Source organism: Cygnus atratus, chromosome 29 (assembly GCF_013377495.2).
Source record: "Cygnus atratus isolate AKBS03 ecotype Queensland, Australia chromosome 29, CAtr_DNAZoo_HiC_assembly, whole genome shotgun sequence".
In the NCBI taxonomy this organism is placed as follows: Eukaryota; Metazoa; Chordata; class Aves; order Anseriformes; family Anatidae; genus Cygnus; species Cygnus atratus.
The window spans coordinates 379,056-399,481 of record NC_066390.1 but is presented as its reverse complement, the minus strand read 5'-3'; the positions used below and the strand labels follow the sequence as shown (position 1 = coordinate 399,481).

General features: G+C 71.9%; 5 protein-coding genes across 5 annotated transcripts; 4 read left to right on the top strand and 1 right to left on the bottom strand.

Moving 5' to 3' along the window:
• The first annotated feature begins 87 nt into the window (after nt 1-87).
• Nucleotides 88-1,570, top strand: MIP (major intrinsic protein of lens fiber). Its single transcript, XM_035570220.1, has 4 exons — nt 88-447; nt 750-914; nt 1,029-1,109; nt 1,388-1,570. The coding sequence occupies exons 1-4, from the start codon at nt 88-90 to the stop codon at nt 1,568-1,570; spliced, it is 789 nt and encodes a 262-aa protein (XP_035426113.1).
• Nucleotides 1,571-2,783: 1,213 nt separating this feature from the next.
• TIMELESS (timeless circadian regulator) lies at nt 2,784-9,037 on the top strand. The gene is made up of 29 exons (XM_035570213.1): nt 2,784-2,911; nt 2,980-3,133; nt 3,226-3,340; nt 3,440-3,502; nt 3,598-3,699; nt 3,785-3,940; nt 4,005-4,138; nt 4,207-4,294; nt 4,373-4,549; nt 4,618-4,835; nt 4,907-5,010; nt 5,095-5,264; nt 5,339-5,464; nt 5,542-5,693; nt 5,770-5,867; nt 5,955-6,078; nt 6,166-6,367; nt 6,457-6,608; nt 6,692-6,777; nt 6,849-6,972; nt 7,047-7,129; nt 7,197-7,339; nt 7,430-7,601; nt 7,717-7,785; nt 7,858-7,976; nt 8,049-8,202; nt 8,281-8,323; nt 8,438-8,523; nt 8,681-9,037. The coding sequence occupies exons 1-29, from the start codon at nt 2,815-2,817 to the stop codon at nt 8,788-8,790; spliced, it is 3,621 nt and encodes a 1,206-aa protein (XP_035426106.1). The 5' UTR covers nt 2,784-2,814; the 3' UTR covers nt 8,791-9,037.
• A 109-nt stretch (nt 9,038-9,146) lies between these two features.
• On the top strand, nt 9,147-10,229 carry APOF (apolipoprotein F). Its single transcript, XM_035570219.2, has 2 exons — nt 9,147-9,231; nt 9,313-10,229. The coding sequence occupies exon 2, from the start codon at nt 9,333-9,335 to the stop codon at nt 10,227-10,229; it is 897 nt and encodes a 298-aa protein (XP_035426112.1). The 5' UTR covers nt 9,147-9,231; nt 9,313-9,332.
• Nucleotides 10,230-10,919: 690 nt separating this feature from the next.
• On the top strand, nt 10,920-17,054 carry STAT2 (signal transducer and activator of transcription 2). The gene is made up of 23 exons (XM_035570216.2): nt 10,920-10,986; nt 11,686-11,817; nt 11,903-12,053; nt 12,128-12,226; nt 12,316-12,408; nt 12,476-12,554; nt 12,643-12,728; nt 12,814-12,962; nt 13,033-13,191; nt 13,264-13,416; nt 13,531-13,551; nt 13,662-13,755; nt 13,860-13,916; nt 13,986-14,069; nt 14,140-14,241; nt 14,537-14,672; nt 14,762-14,811; nt 14,912-15,000; nt 15,064-15,200; nt 15,292-15,480; nt 15,562-15,619; nt 15,719-16,758; nt 16,830-17,054. Exons 2-23 carry the CDS (start codon nt 11,687-11,689, stop codon nt 16,964-16,966), a joined length of 3,294 nt encoding a protein of 1,097 aa, XP_035426109.1. The 5' UTR covers nt 10,920-10,986; nt 11,686; the 3' UTR covers nt 16,967-17,054.
• Nucleotides 17,055-17,191: 137 nt separating this feature from the next.
• Nucleotides 17,192-18,735, bottom strand: IL23A (interleukin 23 subunit alpha). The gene is made up of 4 exons (XM_050715979.1): nt 18,550-18,735; nt 18,281-18,382; nt 17,436-17,561; nt 17,192-17,350 (listed from the first exon to the last, which is right to left on the bottom strand). The coding sequence occupies exons 1-4, from the start codon at nt 18,733-18,735 to the stop codon at nt 17,192-17,194; spliced, it is 573 nt and encodes a 190-aa protein (XP_050571936.1).
• Nucleotides 18,736-20,426: the final 1,691 nt, after the last annotated feature.

Sequence of the window (20,426 nt, the reverse complement as noted above, 5' to 3'; positions counted from 1 at the left end):
TGGGGCCGGCTGGGGGGGGCGTATAAAGGTGGGTGCAGGCGGCCCCCGGGAGGGGAGCGGGGCCGCGGCGGGCAGCGGGGCCAGGCCATGCGGGAGCTGCGCTCGTCCTCCTTCTGGAGGGCCATCCTGGCCGAGTTCCTGGGCAGCCTCCTCTATGCCCTGCTGGGGCTGGGGGCCTCGCTGCGCTGGGCCCCGGGCCCCCACGGCGTCCTGGGGGCCGCCCTGGCCTTCGGGCTGGCCCAGGCCACCCTGGTGCAGGCGCTGGGGCACGTCAGCGGGGGGCACCTCAACCCGGCCATCACGCTGGCCTTCCTGCTGGCCTCGCAGCTCTCCCTGCCCCGCGCCCTGGGCTACCTCCTGGCCCAGCTGCTGGGTGCCCTGGCCGGGGCCGGCGTCCTCTATGGGGTGACACCAGCCCCCGTGCGCGGCACCCTCGGCCTCAGCGCGGTGAGCGGGGCAGGGAGAGGGCGGAGGGGTCCGGGGGTGCTGGGGGTTTGGGGCTGGGGGCGAGGGAACGGGGACCCTGGGGGTGTTTGGGGTACTGTGGGGCTGGGGGTAATGGGAGACTGGGGAGGTTTGGGGTGCTGGGGGGTCTGGGATGGCATGGGGGGGTTGATGGGCACTGGGCACCAGGAGGGGCTCGGGGGTGAGCAGCAGGTTGGGGGACGCCGGGAGGGGGCCCCCGGAGCCAGCAGGGATGCGGGAGCAGCTCTGGGTGCCGGTGGGCGCTGAGCCCCTCTCCCCCGCAGCTGCACCCCAGCGTGGGCCCGGGCCAGGGCACGGTGGTGGAGCTGCTGCTGACCGCCCAGTTCATCCTCTGCGTCTTCGCCAGCTTCGACGACCGCCACGACGGGCGCCCAGGCTCGGCTGCGCTGCCCGTCGGCTTCTCCCTCGCACTCGGCCACCTCTTCGGGGTAAGGGTGGGGACCTCCCCGTTACCCTCACCGTACACCCAGGGACCCCGGTGGCGTCACCGCGGGGCGGGGGGAGCCGGCCAGCCCCCCACCACCCCCTCCTTCCCCCCCCAGATCCACTACACGGGCGCCGGCATGAACCCCGCACGGTCCTTTGCCCCCGCCGTCATCACCCGCAACTTCACCAACCACTGGGTAAGTGCAGGGGGGTCCCTGCCCCGGCCCGGCCCCGGGACCCCCGCAGCACCCCGCTCTGAGCAGAGGGGGCTGCCGGAGACCCCCAGCGGGCAGGTCCCAGCCCCCCCCCCCGTGCTTAGGACACGGGGACAGGGCACAGGGAGCCCCCAGCCCCGCTGCCCCCGGGTGGGCGTCCCCGGGGCCGGCACCGGAGCCCGGGGGGGGGGGACCTCGGGGCCGGGGGGGGGGACACGGGGGGGGGGGGCCGGGCCCGCTCCCACGCCGCCCCCCCGCAGGTGTACTGGGCCGGCCCGCTGCTGGGCGCCGTGGTGGCCGCGCTGCTCTACGAGTTCGCGCTGTGCCCGCGGCCGCGCAGCCTGGCCGAGCGCCTGGCCGTCCTCAAGGGAGAGCCGCCCGCCGCCGAGCCGCCGCCCGAGCCGCCCGCCGAGCCGCTGGAGCTGAAGACGCAGGGGCTGTAGGCCGGGCCCCGGGGGGGCGCCGGTACCGGGTCCCAGCGCCCGCCCGTGCCTTTGCAGTGACGGGGCCGCCGCGGTGCGTGTGGTGCGTGCGTGTGTGTGCGGCGCAGCGGGCGGGCGGCGGCGGCCACCGGCACCGGCACCGGGACCGGGACCGAGCGGCCCGGTACGGCCGGGGTCGCCGGGACCGGGCCGGGGCCGCCCCGCCCCGCCCCGCCGCGGCGGGAGTTCTGTGTTCGGTGAATTAAACCTGCGCTTTATTTTGGTAACCGCTCTCGGCCAGCGCGGGGGGGGGAGGGAGAACGGGGAACCGGAGGGGGGCACGGGGGAACCGGGGGGAACCAAGGTGCGAGGGAACCAATGCGCAGGGGACTGGGGCGCGGGGGGACCGCGGCACCGCCGGGCCCGGGCCGGGCCCGCGTCGCCACGGCAACCGCGCGGGGGCTGGCGGGAGCCTGGCCGTTCCCGCGCCTCAGGGGATGCCCCGCCTTCGGGGGCGGGGCCGTCCTGGGGCGGGGCCTCTGTTAAAAGGGCAACGCCGCGCCTGTGCTGCTGCCCGTAGGGCGCTGCGGGACCGGGGTGTCAGTAGGGGTGCTGGGCTCCACACCGCACCGTAGCGACCCGCACCGCTCCGCACCGCACCGCCCGGGTGCTGCCACCGAGGGAGGGGCTGCCGTGGCCCCCACTCGTGGCGGGGCAGACAGGGGCCCACAGGCCGGCTTGGGAAGGCGTTTCCCTTTGAAGCCCGGGGGCGGGGCGGGGCTCGCACCGCGGGAACTGGGGCGGTTGTGTAACGGAGCCGCGGGGGCGGCGGGGCCGGGCGCGGGGATTGGGACGGGGACCGGGACCGGGATCGGGACCGGGACCGGGATTGGGACCGGGATTGAGCTTGACACCGGCACCGGCACCGGGATCAGCACCTGGATCAGGACCGGGACCGGGAGCGGGACCGGGATCAGCACCGGGTTCGGCACCGGGATCAGCACCTGGATCGGGACCGGGAGCGGGATCGGGATCAGCACCGGGGTCGGGATTGAGATCGGGATCGGCACCGGGACCGGGACCCGGACCGGCACCAGGATCAGGACCGGCACCGGGATCGGGATCGGGATCGGCACCGGCACCAGGGGAGACCCGAGCCCGCCCGGAGCCCCGGGACCGGGGACGGCCGAGCCGGGGCTGGCCCCCGGGGCTCTCTGACGGGGTCTTGCCAAAGGCTCCCGGTGCCCGGTGCCGCGCCACGCTGCATGGACTGGTACATGATGAACTGCGAGCTGCTGGCCACCTGCAGCGCCCTGGGCTACCTGGAAGGCGACGTTTACCACCGGGAGCCCGACTGCCTGGGTACGGGGGGCGGCGGGGGGCGGCGGGGCTGGGGGCGGCCGGGGTCTCACGGCCCCGTCCCCCCGCAGAGAGCGTCAAGGACCTGATCCGGTACCTGCGGCACGAGGACGAGACGCGGGATGTCCGGCAGCAGCTGGGGGCAGCCCAGATCCTGCAGAACGACCTCCTGCCCCTCCTGGTGCAGTACCCGCAGGACAAGGTGCTCTTCGACGCCGTCGTCAGGTACCGGCAGCCCCCCAGGGTCGCTCCGGGCCACGGCGCCCCCTCCTCTAAGAGCAGCAGGAATCCCACGCGCCCCCCCCATCCGCTCGCAGGCTGCTGGTGAACCTGACGCAGCCGGCTCTGCTCTGCTTCGGCAAGGTGCCGGCGGATGCCACCTCCCGGCACCACTTTCTGCAGGTCCTGTCCTACCTCCAGGCCTACAAGGAGGTGAGCCCGCCGGGCACGGGGCCCCCGGCGCAGCCCCGGGGGAGGGGGGCTCTGCCAAGACACCCCCCCCCCCCCGCGCTCATGCAGGGTTTTCTGCAGGCGTTCGCCAGTGAGAAAGTTTTTGGGGTGCTCAGCGAGAAGCTCTACGATGTGCTGCAGCTGGTGAGTCCTGGGTACGGCGGGGTTGGTGCTTGGGCTGGGGGCCCCCGGGGGGGGCCCAGGGGTCCCCAGGAGCCCTCACGGCTGTGCTGCTGCAGGACTGGGAGCAGCGGCAGGAAGAGGACACGCTGCTGATCGAGCGGATCCTGCTGCTGGTGCGCAACGTGCTGCACGTGCCCCCGGACCCCACGGAGAAGCAGGTACCGGGTTGGGGGCTGCAGTGGCTCCCCCCCAGGGCCTGGCGTTCCACATGCTGAGCCCCCCCCAACTTCGGCCACCCCCCAGGATGTGGACGGCGATGCCAGCGTGCACGACCGGGTGCTGTGGGCGCTGCACATCAGCGGGATGGATGACCTGCTCAAGTTCCTGGCCAGCGCCCAGTCCGAGCAGCAATGGGCCCTGCACGTCCTCGAGATCATCTCCCTCATGTTCCGTGACCAGGTGAGCTGGGCTGAACCTGGGACCCCCCCAGAGCCCCCAGGCAGCGCTGATGGCTCTGCCACAGAGCCCGGAGCAGCTGGCAGCGCTGGGGCAGGGGCAGGCGGCCGCCGAGCGGGGGGAGGACACGCGGGAGCTGGAGACCCTGCGGCAGCGGGAGCTGGCGGAGAAGAGGGCCCGAGCGCTGCAGCGCCCGTCCAGGTGAGGAGAGGGCCGGGGGGGCTGGGACCCCATCGCAGGGGTGCCAGCGCTCATCCCGTGCCCACCAGGCACTCCCGGTTCCGCGGCTCCTACGTCATCCAGGGCCTGAAGGCCATCGGAGACAACGACGTCGTCTTCCACAAGGGGCTGCACAACGTGAGCATGGAGCAGGGGATGCAGCGGGAGGTGCAGGTGGGGGGGCACGAGTCAGGCTGTCCCCTCTTGTCCCCGCAGCTCCAGAGCTACAGCCACGACCTGGGCAAGGAGCCGCGCCGGGTGCCGCGGCGGCGCTGGGCCCCCCCCGATCCCGGACCCTCGCGGCGCTCTGCCCGCAACGTCCGGCTCTTCCTCTGCCACTTCTGCCAGGACTTTCTGGAGGGCTGCTACAACCGCCTGATGCTGCTGGTCAAGGTGAGGGCAGGGGGGGGCCCGGCCCCTGCCCGGGGCAGCCCCATGCTGAGCCCCCCCTGTGCCCCCAGGACCAGCTGCTGCGGGAGAAGGCTCAGCAGCACGACGAGACCTACTACCTGTGGGCCACCGCCTTCTTCATGGCCTTCAACCGCAGCCGGGGCTTTCGTCCCGAGCTGGTGTCGGAGACGGTGGGCGTCCGTGCCTTCCACTTCATCGAGCAGAACCTCACCACCTACTACGAGATGGCGCTGATGGACAAGAAGGAGGCGGTGACCTGGGCCCGCAGGTGGGGGCTGCGTCCCCTCCCCGCTGCCGGGCCCCCCCCCCGGGCTGTGCCCTGACACTGCCTGTCCTCAGGATGCACCTGGCCCTGAAGGCCTACCAGGAGCTGCTGCGGACGGTGCAGGAGATGGACCGCTCCCCCGAGCCGGCGGTGCGGGACAGCAGCCAGGTCATCAAGAGTGAGTCCGTCTGTCCGGCCGGCCCTGGAGCAGCTGCACCCCCTCCCAGCACCCGCTGATCCCTCCCCCCCCCGAATTCTCCAGACAACATCTTCTACCTGACGGAGTACCGCGAGCTCCTCCTCGCGCTTTTCCGCAAGTTTGACGAGACCAAGCAGCCGCGCGCCTTCTTGCGGGACCTGGTGGAGACAGCGCACCTCTTCCTGCGCATGCTGGAGCACTTCTGCCGCGGCCGCGCAGGGCTTGTGGTGCAGGTGGGCTGAGGCTGCACCCAGGAGGGTCGGGGGGGGGGGTGGCCCCTCCTGACTTCTCTCTCTCGCCCCCCCAGAGCAAACGCGTGCGGAGGAAGAAGAAGCCGCGGGCGCCCGCAGCCCTCGCCCCGCAGCCACCCAGCGCGGCCGAGCTGGAGGAGCTGTGGGCAGGGTTGGCCCCACAGCTCCAGGCCTGCCTGCAGGTAGGGGAAGGATCCGGCCCCGCCACCACCCCCGGGTGTCTGTGGGGGCACAGGGTGATGCCATGGCCCCTCCCCAGGGCGAGGTGCCCCTCCCCGAGGACGTGGTGCCCTTCGACGCTGCCTCGGAGACGCCGGTGGAAGAGCAGCGTGCGGAAGCTCTGCTGCGGATCCAGGGCTGCCTGCGGGGTGCCCAGGCCCCTGAGGCCCTGCGGCTGCTCCGCTGCGCCAGGTACCGGCCCCCACCAGACCCCCCCACCTGGGCAGGGCACAGGGCTCCAGTGCCAGCCTGTGCCCCTCTCCCCCAGGGAAGTGTGGCCCGAAGGGGACGTGTTTGGCCCCTCTGGTGCGGGGCCGCCCGAGGAGACCCAGCTGCTGCGGGAGATCTTCTTCGCTGCCCTGCCCCGTGAGTCCCACGGCCAAATCCTGCCCCCGTGGCAGCGGGGTCCTGGGCTGGAGACGCTCTGGGCCCTTAAAGCCACTCCCCCTGCAGGGCACGCGCCCCCTGAGGCCGAGGAGCCGGAGGAGCTCGAGAAAGAGGAGGTGGAGGAGGACGAGGAGGAGCAGACGGTGCAGGTGGCGGAGAAGGAGTTCAACTTCATGGACTACCTCAAGCGGTGAGGGGGGCCTGGCCCCGGGGGGGTGCTGGGGGGCAGAGGGGGAGCCAGCACGGCCCCGCTCACCAGTGCTGGGGGGGGGGCCAGGTTCGCCTGCGCCCCCGTGGTCCGCGCCTGCGCGCTGCTGCTGCGGGGCTATGCCCAGAACAGCGCCCGCACCAACCACTGCGCCGCCCGCCTTCTGCACCGCCTGGCCCGCGACCTGCGCATGGAGGCCCTGCTCTTCCAGCTCTCTCTCTTCACCCTCTTCCACCGCCTCCTCAACGACCCCGGCGCTGCTGCCCACCAGGTCAGGGCCCTGCCCTCCCGACCCCTCTCCCCCAGCCCTCTGCAGCCCCCCAGCACCCCACAGCCCTTCTCTTCCCCCCCCTTCTCCAGGAGCTGGTGGCCCTGGCCAAGTTCATCCTGGGCAAGTTCTTCGCGCTGGCGGCCACCAACAAGAAGGCCTTCGTGGAGCTGCTCTTCTGGAAGAACCCCACGGCCGTCCGCGAGATGACTGAGGGCTACAGCTCCCTGCAGGAGGGAGAGGGGTGAGCGGGGCCGGCATGGGGGGCTGGGGAGGGGGTCGCAGCTCTCCCTCACCTCTCCTCCCCTCCCCTCTGCCTCTGCCCAGGGCTGCTGCGCGCAGGGCCCCTGCCTGGACCCCGCAGGAGGAGCAGGCGCTGCGGGAGCTGTACTGGAAGTACAAGGAGGTGGAAGGTACGGGGGCGTCGGGGGGCAGCGGGACCCCCCTGGGGGGCTCCATCCCTGCAGCCTCTCCCCTCCCGCAGGCCAGGACGTCATCGCCGCCATCCTGGCCGAGCTGCCGGCGCCTGGGCGGACGCGGAGGCAGGTGGTGAAGCATTTGGTGAGGCTGGGGCTGGCCAGCAGCGCCAAGGACTTCCCGCAGCAGAGGTGAGCCAGGCCCCCCACGGACGGGGGCAGCACCCTGCCTGGGCCGAGCGCCCATGGCTGTGCCCCCACCCCAGGAAGGGCACCCACATCGTGCTGTGGACGGAGGAGCAGGAGCAGGAGCTGGAGCGGCTCTTTGAGGAGTTCAGGGGCTCGGATGGTGAGCGAGGACGGGGACTCTGGGGTGGGATGAGTGGATCTGGTCCCCCGCTGACCCCTCCCCGCAGACGTCCTGGGGAACATCATGAAGAACCTGACGGCACGGCGGTCGCGGGCCCATGTGGTGGAGAAGCTGCTGGGACTGGGGCTGGTGTCGGAGCGCAAGGAGCTGCACAAGAAGCGCCGGAGGAAGGGCCGCGGCCCCGAACTGGTACAGGGGAAGGGCTGGGGAAGCGCTGGGGGAGGCATCCCAAGGGTGCTGCCCCACCACAGGCACCCAACCTCCCCCTGGTCCCCGCAGGGTGAGGCGGACGCCCTGGTGGTGTCAGCCCAGGACAGCTCAGCAGAGGAGGGGGACAGTGAGGAGGAAGAGGAGGAAGAAGAGGAGGAAGCAGAGAGCGACCCCGTAGAGGAGCACTGGGTGCCTGAGGAAGGGGCTGGGCAGGGCCTGGTGCATCTTCTGCATCAGGAAGGTGGGTGGGAGTGAGGGGCTTTGCCCCCCCCCCCCCCCCCCCCCAGATTTAAGCCCCCCAGTTGGTGGGCTTGGCTGCAGGGGCCGGATCCTGTCTGAGCCCCCCTTCTCCCCAGGCCTGGCCGGGCCCCTGCAGTGGCTGGAGAACTGCCTGAGGAGGACAGCCGGGGACCGCGAGCAGGAGGGTGAGCAGGGTCAGGGCTCGGGGCCGGGGGCTGGGGCATGGGGCCGGGCTGACAGCGCTCCCCCTGCTCCAGGCCTGTCCTTCCCCGTGCCCCTGGTGCCTCTCTCAGAGGAGAACGAGGATGCCATGGAGGACCGGCGCTTCCGAGCCCTGCTAAGGGAGCTGGGGCTCCGTCCCCCCGCCAGTGAGCAGGTGAGGTCCCTGGCCCTGGCCCTGGCCCCCCAGGCCTGGCCCGGCCCTGCAGTGTCTCTCTTCTCCCCCCAGGAGTCCTTCTGGCGCATCCCCGCCACCCTCACCCCGCAGCAGCTGCGCCGCGCCGCCGCCTCCCTTGTCCACCATAGCCCCAACCCTGAGGGGCTCCCCCAGCACCCTGAGGGGCTGCCGGCGCCACCCAGGCACCCCCAGGCTCCTGCTTCAGGTGAGGATTTGGGCCGGGGGCGCAGGGATCAGGCTGGGGGTGCAGGAGCTGCCTCTGAGCCCCTCTTCGTGTACCCAGCAGCAGAGCAGCTGCCGGCCCCGCTCGGATCAGACTCAGAGAGGTGAGGCTGGGTTCTCGCGTGCTGGGTTGGGGGCACCAGGCACCTGGGTTCTCCCAGTGCCCCCCCAGGGCTGGGGGCCATCGGGCTTCCCTGACCATGTCCTCACTGCTGCAGCGAGGAGCCCGTCCCCGTCCCGCTGCAGTCGGGCAGCAAGAGGCGGCGCCAGCTCGACAGTGAGGATGAGGATGGTGGAAGCCCAGGTGGGTTCAGCCCCTCTGTCCCTATCTCCTCTGGCCTCCCCTGGCGGGGTTTCTTCCCCCGTCATGCCCCCTTGGAGCTGGACCTGTGTCCCTGCCCCTATCCGTGCCCTGTCCCAGGGCTCAGCCCCGTCCCTGACCCCTTCCCCCCCCCCCGCAGAGGCAGAACCAGCCGCCGCTGCGCCCCGCTCAGAGGACGACGATGACCCCCAGCCTGCAGGGAGGCGGAAGCGTGCCCGCCGCCTGGAGGAGGAGGAGGAAGAGGACTGAGGGCCCCTACCTTCCCTTGGTGCAGCTGGGCTCTGGGCAGAGCTCCGGCACTTTGCTGCAGGTTTTTAAGCTGTTCTGAAGGGTGCTGTGACAGCAGGCTGCGGCTCCTGCCCCTGTCTCCATGCCCCACGTCTGTCCCCGTCTCCCTCTCTCCCCCCAGTTCCTTTTTTCCCCTGTTTTGTTCCGTTTCCTTCCCCCCATCCCTTTTATATCTGGAAAGAGACCCAATAAACGACTGCAGCTCTGGGCCGGGCCTGGTGTGGGGCTGCGGGGCCGGGCGTGCAAGCGGCCCCGTCCCCACTGCAGTGACCTGTGCCCCACTCCTGTCCCTGCGTGTTGCAACCGGCTCCTGATAACGGCGCCTATAAACGGGCCACGGAGGGTTTGGCCGCAGCAGCGGTGGCAGCAGAGGGGCGAGGGGACGCCAGCGGACGCAAGGGGGTGAGCTGGGGTGCTGGGGGGGCGTGGGGGGGCTGCAGCTGCAGGGGGCTGACAGCTCTGCCCCCTCTCCTGCCTCTACAGGCTGTCCTGGAGCTGCCGCCATGCCCCAGGCTCTGCTCTTCCTCCTCCTCCTCCTCCTCCTCCTCCTTCTCGGCCTGGGGGGCGGCAGCACCCATGTCCCCACCCCACTGGAGGCGGATGCGCGGGGGCTGCTGGCAGAGCTCGCCCCCCCCCAGGCGCTGCGGGGGCGCGGGGTCTCCTGCCGGGTCCTGCACCCTGAGGCCCTGCCTGGCTTCTCCCGGCTCCCCCCGCTGCCCCGCGCCCTGGCCCGCGCCGCCCTGGCCCTGGCACTGAGCGGAGCCACGTGCGGCCCTGAGGCCGAGGCAACGGTGCTGGGGCTGCACCGGGAGCTGGGAACGCCTGCGGCCACCGCCCTGCTGCGGGGCCTGGCGGGGCTCCGTGACACCCCCAGCCCCCGCGCCCTGCCCCTGCTCTTCAGCCTGGTGCACTTGGGGCACCCTGGCCCGGCTGGGCCCTGCAGCCCCAGGACTGGCACCCTGCCGCTGCCGCATGGGGTGCCAGCCCCAGGGCGCCGTGGGGCCCGTGCCTGGCCCCCTCGGTGCCGCCGCGCAGCCCGGGCCCGGCGGGATGGCAAGGACGATGCCTGCAGCCCGCCGGGGGAGCAGGAGGCCCACGGGGTGCTGGAGTGGGTGCCGGGCGTCAGCTTGTTCTACAACCTGGGCACCAGCATCTACTTCGCCTTCCAGGGCTGCGAGGTCCTGGCCTCCGAGCGGGCCCTGGAGGTGGCCCAGGACCTGGGCTATGCTGGCCTGGCCGCCCTCACCGCCGGTGCCAGCGGCCCCGTGGCCATGGGCCTGGGGCTGGGGCTGCAGCCAGGGCTCAAGGCCGGGGTGCGGGCACTCTTCGGCTACTTCACGGCGGAAGGGGAAGCTCCGACAGCCCCCGCTACCTACAGCGGCCCCGTCCTCATCGTCTGAATAAAGGCCCCGTGGGGCGCCTGGCTCTGTGTCCCTGTCCCTATCCCTGTCCCCATCCGTATCCCCGTCCCCATTCCCATCTCCTCTCCCCATCCCCACCCGTGTCCATGTCCCCGTCCCTATCCCGGCCCCTATCCCTGTTCCCATCCCTGTCCCTATCCCCCATTCCCATCCCCTGGCCCTATCCCCTGTCCCCATCCCTATCCCCGTCCCTATCCCCTTCCCTGTCCCCACCCCTGTCCCCAGCTCCTGTCCCCTGTCCCCCTCCCCTCCTGTGTCCCTGTCCCTGTCCCTACCCCTGTCCCCAGCCCCGGGTCACGGCGGGGCCGCCCTGCCCTGGGGCACGGGGACTTTGGCCCCGCGGGGCGGCCCGGCCTGGGTCACCCCGGCCCGGCCCAGCCCCGGTGGCAGCGGGACCCCGGCCCCGCACCGGCGGCCCCCCGGCGCTGCCGCCCCCCCAATCCCCCCGAGTCCCCCGGCGCCGCCATTTCCTCCCGCACCCCCCGCTGGCCACGCCCACGTCGTGGCCACGCCCACGAGCCCCGCCCGTCCAGGCCTGTCCCGACTGATCCCGCCCCCTCGTGGCCCCGCCCTCTGACGTCATTTCGGGGAAGCCGGCCGCCCCGCAGGAACCCGCGTTCAGCCGGCTGGGAGGGGGGCGTGGCCGCGCCGCCGCGCTCCGCCAATCGCGGCGCGGAGCGGGGAAGGGGCGTGGCCTGGGCGCCTTCCTGCCCCGGGAGTCGCGGAGAGCGCCCAGGTGGGCGCGGGGGGCCCCGGCGGGGCGGGGGAGGGGGTCCCGATCGGGGGGTGACCCCACGGGGGGGTGTCCCCTTCCGGGGGGGGGTCCCGATCGGGGAGTGTCACCTGCGGGGGGGGTCCCGATCGGGGGGTGTATTCTGCGGGGGGGGGTCCCGAAGCGGTGGGGGGGTCCGATCGGGGGTTGTTCCCATGGGGGGGGTGTCCCCTGCAGGGGGGGGTCCCGATTGGAGGGTGTCCCCTGCTGGGGGGGGGTGGTCCCGATCAGGGAGTGACCCCATGGGGGGGTGTCCCCTGGGGGTGGGGGTCCCGATCGGGGGGTGTTCCCTGCAGGCTGTCCCCTGCGGGGGGCTCCGGGCGTGCTCGGGGGGCTCCTTTCCAAAGGAGGGGGTCCGGGGTGGGGGTCACTGGTGGGCGCCCCATTTTAGGGAGCAGGTCCCCACGGGGCTGCTGCTGGGGGGGCTGCGAGGAGCCGCCTGGGGAAGGGGCCTGGGGGGTTCTGCTGGGGGGGGAGTGTCCCAGGAGGAGGGGGACTGGGAGGGGTCGAGCAGGGGAGTGCGGGGGGAGCGGGCGATGAGTTCACCAATTCAGCCCCCATCTGGCCCTGCGGCCAGCGGGGGGTCCGTGGGGCTGCCCTGACACCCTCTCATCCCCCCCCCCCCCCCGACACCCCCCACCCCCTGATGCCCCCTCCCTGCAGCATGGCGCAGTGGCAGGAGGTGCAGAACCTGGCCAACACCCACCTGGAGCAGGTGCACCAGCTGTACGCCGCCGCCGCGCTGCCCATGGCGGTGCGGCAGTGCCTGGCCGCCTGGATCGAGGACCAGGACTGGTACGGGGTGGGGGCGGAGGGAGGGGGAATTGGGACTGGGGGTGCGCGGCCGGGCCGGGCGGGCGCTGAGCTGCGGTGCCCGCAGGCTGCAGGCGACGGAGCCGCTCTCGTCCCACGCCCGGATGCTCTTCCACTCCTTGCTGGCGCTGCTGGACGAGCGCCTGGGCAGCCTGGGGCTGGGCGACGAGGACTTCATGCTGAAGCACAACCTGCGCAAGGCGCGCCGGGACCTCCAGGTAGGCAGCGGGGCGTGGGGGGGGGGCGGGGTTGGGGCTCCGTGCCCACTGACCCCCCACCCCGTTCCCCGCAGGCTGCTTTTGAGGAGTGCCCGGAGAGCTTCGCCAACCTGGTGGCCAACCTGCTGCAGGAGGAGCAGCGGATCCTGCGCCTGGGGCAGGCGGGGGGGCAGGTAGGCTGGGACCCCCCCCGGGTGGCAGGGCCCCCCCCAGGCAGCAGGGCCGAGCCAAATGGTGCCCAACGCCCCCCGTACCTCCGCAGGGGGAGGCCGCCCCGGCGCCCAGCACACCCCCGAAGAGTGACCGGGAGCAGGAGATCCAGCGGCGCCTGGCTGAGTTCCACACAGCCCTACAGGTAACGTCCCCCTTGGCCCCCCCAGCCCTGCGGGGGCTGCCTGGACCCTCACACCCTCTGTCCCCAGGAGGCCGAGCGCGCCTTCCGGCACCTGGAGGACCTGCAGGATGCCTTTGACTTCTGCTACAAGGTGCACTACCTGCCAGGTAGGGCCCGATCCTGCCCATCCTGGGGGGGGGGATGTTGCCAGCGCTGCCCTGTGCCCCCCCAACCCTCCCACCCCACTGCCTGCAGGCCAGGACCAGACTAACGACCCTGAGTACATCCGGCAGGTCCAATCCCTCCAGGCCAAGCTGCAGAACCTGGACCGGCAGCGGCGGGTGAGAGGGGGCTGGGGCTGGACCCGGGGCCGGGGGGGGCTGCAGCCGCTCCGTGCCCCCACTCAGGACACGTGTCCCCCTGCAGGAGGTGGTGGCGCAGATGCAGCAGCTCCTGGGGCGCAGCGAGACCCTGCGGGACTTCCTGCAGCAGGAGCTGAAGGCCTGGCAGGAGCGGCAGCAGCGCAGCTGCCTGGGGGCCCCCGTGGACACCCGCCTGCACCAGCTGGAGGCCTGGTACTGACGGGCCGGGGGGGGCTGAGTGGGGGGCGGCCGGACCCCACTGACTCCCGAGGGGCACCCGCAGGTTCACGGCGCTGGGCGAGGGGCTCTTCCAGCTGCTGCAGCTGCTGCGGGCGCTGGGAGAGCTGCAGCAGAAGGTGACCTATGAGCGGGACCCGCTGCAGGCAGAGACGCCCCTCCTGGAGACGCGGCTGCGGGAGCAGCTCACCTGCCTGCTGCAGAGGTGGGGGCAGCGGGGGGGGGGCCAGGACCAGGGGCGGGGGCTGTTCTGACCGCCTCCTTCCTGTGCCCCCAGCGCCTTCGTGGTGGAGCAGCAGCCCAGCATGCCCAACACACCCAAGCGGCCGCTGGTGCTGCGCACGGCCAGCAAGTTCTGCACCCGCGCCCGCCTGCTGGTCCGCCTGCACGACCGCAACCACCGCATGGAGGCCACGATCCACATCGACAGGTCGGCACCCACCAGGCTGAGGTCTCCCACGCAGCCCGGGGCAGTCCCCGGTCCCCCTGCCCCATCGGGTGGGCCTGGGTCCCAACGCCGCTGACTCTGCGTTGTCTCTTGCAGGGACCCTCCGAAGACACGAGGGTGAGAGCCGAGCGCCAGCTGTGGTGGGCAGGGCTGGTGCCCACCCAGGGGTCCCAGCTTCCCCAGGGGTCCCGGCAGCCTCCCCCCACGGCCTCTCTCCACCCCCCCAGGTTTCGCAAGTTCAACATCCTGACTTCAAGCAGCAAAACCCTCCTGGCCGGCGACAGCCCCCGGGAGGGGCTGATCTGCGACTTCCAGTACCTTGTACGGGCCCCGGCACCTGGGTCCCCATGGGGCTGGGCAGTGGGAGAGGACCCCGGCCCGAGCCCCTGCCCCAGGCCCCGTGCTGACCCTCTCTTGCCCCACAGACGCTGAAGGAGCAGAAGATCAGCGGGTCGGGCAAGGGCAGCAAAGGCTCCAATGAGGTGGGTACAGGGTTACGGGGCAGTGGGGGTGCGGGGTGGCCGGCAGCTCACGGTGCCCCATCTGCGCAGGGTCCCCTGGCCGTGACAGAGGAGCTGCATCTCATCACCTTCACGCTGGCGTACGCGTACTGCGGGCTGGAGATGCAGCTGGAGGTGAGGGCAGGGGCCTAGGGGGGCTGGGGGGCCAGGAACCACCCGGCCTGACCTCCTGCTCCCCCCACAGACCTCCACCCTGCCCTTCGTCATCATCTCCAACAGCAACAACCAGCTCTCCAGCGCCTGGGCCTCCATCCTTTGGTTCAACATGCTTAGCCCCAACCCCAAGGCAAGCGGGACCCGTGCGGCCCCACGCTGTCGCCCCACTGCCTCCAGCCCCGTGTCTCCCTCCAAGCCCCATCTCCCTATACCCTGGTGTCCTGGTGTCCTGTCTCTGCTCCAGGCCCACTCTCTGTCCTCGTGTCCTGTCCTGGGCTCCTGTTCCCAGTCCCTGTCTGACCTGTCCCTGGTTCTGGTCCCGGTCCCACCCCATGCCCTGTTCCTGTATCTGTCCCCTGTCCCTGCCCCGTGCCTTGTCCTCAGCCTGGTCCCTGCCCCGTGTCCCTCATCCCCCATCCCTGCAGGACCAGCAGTTCTTTGCCACGCCGCCCCCAGCGCCCTGGCCCCGGCTGGCCGAGGTGCTGAGCTGGCAGTTCGAGAGCGTGGCCGAGCGGGGCCTGAGCCGGGAGCATCTCCACATGCTGGCCGAGAAGCTCCTCGGTAAGGTCGGGCGTCAGCCCCCCCCAGCCCTGCTGGGCACCCAGGCTGGAGCTGTGCCCCCCGCCTCATCCCGCTCTCACCTCCCCAAGGCTCGAAGCCGTCTCCAGAGAGCGTCCTGTCCTGGTCCAAGTTCTCCAAGGTGAGCAGCGCCCGGTCCTGCGCGCCCCCTGGTCCTGCACCCCCCGGTCCTGCACGCCCCACGGTCCTGCGTGCCCCCTCTCACGCACCTGCTCCCGCAGGACGGTGCCGCCGGCTTCTCCTTCTGGGCCTGGCTGGATGGGATCCTGGGCCTGCTCCAGGAGCACCTCAAGAAGCTCTGGAAGGACGGGTAGGGCTGGGGCTGGGGGGCCGGGGGGCTGGGGGCCGCAGTGGCTGACGGCACCTCTCCCAGCCTCATCCTGGGCTTCGTGAGCCGCAAGCAAGAGAAGAAGCTGCTGAAGGGGAAGCGGACGGGGACGTTCCTGATTCGCTTCAGTGAGAGCGTCCTGGGGGGGGTCACCTTCACCTGGGTGGAGCATCCTGAGAGCGGTGAGCGTGCCCCCCCCCCCCCCCCCAGCGCAAGCCCCTCACCCCAGCCTCAGGCCTCCCCTCCGCTGACCCCCAGCACCCCATCCCGCAGGGCGCCCTGCCTTCCGGGCCGTGGTTCCCTACACCACCGTCGAGCTGGCTTCCCTGGCGCTGCCCGACATCATCCGCGACTACCAGCTGCTGGCCGAGGAGAACATCCCCGAGAACCCACTCCTGTTCCTGTACCCCGACACCCCCCGTGACGAAGCCTTCAGTCCCTACTACAGCCAGCGGCAGGAGGGTGCGGCACCGCGCGGCGCGGCTCGGCGCAGTGCAGACGGAGCGCCCGCCGCCCCCTCCAAACTCTCCTCTCTGCCCCCAGGGAGCCTGACGGAGAAGAAGGAATACCTGAACCAGCGCCTCATCCGCGTGTCCTCCAGGTGAGGCAGGGGGACGGCTCAGTCCCTGGAGGGGGAAACCCCTCTCATCCCTGGACCCCAACCCTGACCTTGACCCGGACCTGCCCTCTCTCCCTGCAGGCAGGCCAACGAGTCATGGCAGACAGAAGAGGAGTTGGTAGTTGCCACAGAAAACCTGGAGACGCTGCAGCTGCAGCCCAGCGGGTTGGGATCACTGCAACCCACCAGCCCCGGGACAGTGCCGGTGGTGGCCGGGAGCCCAGGAACACTGCAGCCCGTGAGCCCAGGGACACTGCAGGTGGTGGCCGGGAGCCCAGGGATGCAGCAGCCCCTGGGACCAGGAACACTGCAGCCCGTGAGCCCAGGGACACTGCAGGTGGTGGCCGGGAGCCCAGGGATGCAGCAGCCCCTGGGACCAGGAACACTGCAGCCCGTGAGCCCAGGGGTGCTGCAGGTGGTGGCCGGGAGCCCGGGGACGCAACACCCCATGGGACCAGGGATGCTGCAGCCAGGGTCCCGGGGCCCAGAGACACCACCGCTGGTGCAAGTGGGCCCAGGGGGCTTGGAGATGCTGCAGGCAGGGACCGGGGCGCAGGAGCCGCAGCTGGTGCTGCAGCTCATCCCTGAGGGCCAGGGGACGCTGCAGGTGGGGCCAGGGGGCTTAGGGACGCTGCAGGTGCTGCCCGGGGGTACAGGGATGCTGCAGCAAGGGGGTGCTGGGGACCGAGGGACGCAGCAAGTGGCAGCCAGGGCCATGGAGCCACAGATGCTGTTGCAGCTCATCCCCAAGGGCCAGGGGATGCTACAGGTGGGAGCAGGGGACTTGGGGACTCTGCAGGTGCTGCCCGGGGTGGTGGGGACGCTGCAGTCAGCGCCCAGGACCACGGGGGTGCTGCAACAAGTGGGAGCTGGGGACCAGGGACTGCTGCAGCCAGGCCCTGGCACTGCGGAGCCACTGCCAGTCACAGATGATCAGGGGCTGCTGCCAGCGGGGCTGGGGGACCTGGGGCCGGTGCTTCAGGGCCAGGACATGCAGGAGCTGCTGCAGTTCCTGGAGCAAGACCTGGAGCCGGGCACGGGGACACTGGAGACGCTGGAGGCAGCGGAGCTGATGCCTAACATGGACAGCGGGCTGGGGCAGATGGACGCCAGGTTGGGGGGTGAGTGCCTGGGGCTGGGGGAGCTGGGGGCCACGGGGGTCCCGCAGCATTGACCCCCCTGCGTCCCGCAGGCAGTGCTGCGCTCCTGGACCCCCGCGACCCCTTCCTGCCACAGCCCGAGGACACAGCCCTGCCTGCCACCAGCTCCCTCTTCACCGTGGACACCGACTTTCCCCCGCTCCACATCGATGCCAGTGATTTCCAGTGACTTGCCCCCCCCAGCTCCCCCTGTAAATAAACCCTTTTCCCCCCAGCTGACCCTGGTGCTTCGTGGGGCAGCCCTGGGTTCAGCCCCGCAGCAGACAGCAGCTCCTCATCGTTCAGCCCTTTATTAGAAACCCATAAATACCCCAGATAAATAGGGAGCACGGCTCATAAATAGCCCCTCAGGGAGGAGGGGGAATAAATAATGGGGAGCCCACAGCGGGCGGCATCAGTGGGGTCTGGCGCTGTAGGTGAAGACGCGGCTCATGACGGCGGTGAAGGACTGGAGTTGCTCGAGCGCTTGGTGCCGCAGCTGCGGCAGCAGCGACTCGGCCCAGGTTGGGGTGGTGGGGCCCAGGGGAGCCTGGCAGGGGCGGCCGGGTGCCTGCTGGGGGAGAAGGGGGTCAGCGGGCCCAGGGCCTGGGGGTGCCGCTGTCCCAGGCGCAGGGCAGGGGCAGTGCTGCATCGCTCACCTGCACGACCCCCAGCAGCCGGTCCAGCGTGGCCTCCAGCTGCGGCAGGCGGTGGGCGCTGAAGATCTCGGAGCCCAGCAGGTCCCGGTAGTGCTGCAGCCCCTGCAGGATCCGTCGCAGGCAGCGCTGTGGGAGAAGGAGTGGGGGTGAGGCCAGAGGTCCGGGACACCTGGGGACCATCTTGGGCATCCCTGGGCACGCTGAGAGCTCCCACCACATCCCCTGGGAACCCTCAAGATCCCCAGCAACCCCAAGACCCCCCGCCCCAGGCACATTCCTTCCCTTCAAGATCCCCAGGCACGCTTGTGACCGCTGGGCACATCTCTGGCGCCCCTGACATCCCCAGGCACATCCCCAGCACCCCTGGGTCCCCTGGGCACATCCCCTGGCCACCTCGGGGACCCCCAGCATCCCTGAGTCCCCCAGGTATCTCCCCACCACCGCTAGGACCCCCTGACACCTCCCCACCATCCCTGGGACCCCCAGGCACCTCCCCACCACCCCTAGCACCCCCCAAGCACCTCTGCAACACCCCAGGACCCCCAGGCACCTCCCCACCACCCCAGGACCTCCAAGCACCTCTGCAACACCCCAGGACCCCAAGGCACCTCCACATCACCCCGAGGACCCCCAGACACCTCCCCACTACCCCTAGGACCCCCCAGGCACCTCTGCAACACCCAGGACCCCCAGGCACCCTGAGGCACATCCTCAGAGCATCCCCGTGCCCCATTGGGGATGAGCCATTGGCCTGGCCACCCCCAGGGACGCCCCGTGAGCCCCCTCAGGGTCCCCTGCCACCCTCCCAGCCCTCCCCCAAGCCCCCTGCCCCCCCATCCCAGTACCGTGTTGTTCGTGTCCAGTGCAGAGGGGTCGCAGGCATCGCTGCAGCGGATGCGGGTGGCACAATCCCCCTCGGGGTCCTCCACAGCAATCTGCACCCGGTTCTGGCAGAGGGGCGTTAGCAGGGGCTCCGTGCCCCCCGACCCCTCCCGGAGCAGCCTGCCCCCCCCCCTTCCCCGGGTGTCCTCCAGGCCCCCCCGTTCCTCGAGCATCCCCCGGGACCCCCCCAGTTCCTCCGGTCCCCCCGCCCCAGTGGAGCCCCGCCGCTCACCAGCTCCGAGTGCGGCTCCTTGAGCGTCCCCAGCAGCCGCGACAGCTCCCGGGAGAGGTCCTTGCAGGCGGCCCAGTCGGTGCCCGGGACCGGGACCGGGGCCGGGGCCGCGGCGACCGGCGGCGCCGGCAGCAGCAGCAGCAGCAGCGCCGGGAGGCAGAGGCAGAGGCGGCGGAGCGGGGCCATGGCGAGACGGTGCCGCCACCGGAGCCGCCACCGGGCTCTTATGGGGCGGCGGCGGCAGGTGGGGAATCCCCGGGGCAGGTGGCACCCGCCCCCCGTTACTGCGAAATCGCCGCCTCCCCCGAAAGCAGAACCGATACCGGGCCGGGGTCCCCGAGCTGCGCCCCGCCGCGCCCGGCCCCGGCCCCGCGCTGGGACGGGACGGGCAGGAAAACCCGGGGCAGTTCCTGGTGGCTCCGCGCCCGGCGGCACCGGGCATCCCGGGGCCCCGCACTGCTCCCGGCCCGGGCTCACCTGCGGTCCCCGCCTTGGACGGGACGGGATGGGATGGGCGCGGTGCAGCGCGGAGCGGAGCCCCGGTGTCCCCACGGTGTTCACCCGCTGGCTCACGGTGGCTCACGGTGTCCTCCAGTATTCCCCGGTATACCCACGGTGTTCACCCGGTGTCCCCCGGTGTCCCCTGATGTCCCCACGGTGTTCACCCGGTGGCTCCCGGTGGCCAACGGTGTCGCCCCAGTGTTCACCCGGTGGCCCTCTGTGGCCCCCCCGGTGCCCCCCGGCGTTCACCCGGTGCCCCCCAGGTCCCCCCTCCCCATTCCCCGGCACCACCGGCCCCGCCCGGTGCCCTCCGATCGCCCGGGGAATCTGCAGGGAGGGCCCCGGTGCTGCTGTGCCCCGGCGGGGCTGCCCCGGCCCCCTGTGGCCCCCGGGGACCCCCGCCCTGGCCCCCCCCCCCGCACCCTCTGTAGCCCCGGCCCCGACGGGCGGGGCCGTGCTGCCCGCGGCTCCGCAATCGCGGCGGCCCCGACGGGGCGGCTCCGGCGCTTCCCGGTCCCTGCCCGGCGGGGCTGCCCCCGGCCTTCCCCGGGAGCGGCGCCCCCGGCCCTCGCCCCCGCCGCGGACCGGCCCCGGGACTCGGCGGGTGCCCGACCCCTCCGCGGCCCCCCCCGGAGCCCCCAGCCCGGCCGCGGGGCTCCGGGACGGTGGGGGGAGGGAGGGGGGGGGGGGCGGGAGGACGGCGGCTGTGGCACGGGCTGGGGGCAGCGGGGGGATGCTCTGCTGGGCCGGGGGGGAGTGCGGGACCCCCGTGGGATGGCAGGGATCGGTGTGTGACATCAGGGGACCCCGTGGGCCACTGCCGGACACTGTGGGACATTGTGTGGCTCCGTGTGACCCCGTGGGACGCTGCGGGACCCTGTGTGTGACACTGTGGGACACTGTGGGACACTGCATGGGACCCCCGTGGGATGGCAGGGATCGATGTGTGACACCACGGGACCCTGTGGGACACTGCGGTACACTGTGGGACACTGCAGGACGCTGCAGGACAGAGTGGTCCCGTGGGACACTGCGTGACACCGTGGGACACTGCGGGACCCTGTGTGGGACCCTGTGGGACCCCATGGGACAGACAGACACTGCGTGGCCCTGTGGGACACTGCGGGACACTGCAGGACAGAGTGGTCCCATGGGACACTGCACAACATGGCAGGACACTGGGGGACACTGTGTGTGACACTGCGTGGCCCCGTGGGACGCTGCAGGACACTGCGAGACACGGTGGGACACTGCGTGGGCCCCCATGGGATGGCAGGGATCGATGTGTGACACCAGGGGACCCTGTGGGACACTGCGGAGCCCTGTGAGACCCTGTGGGACACTGGAGGACCCTGTGTGTGACACTGCGGGACACT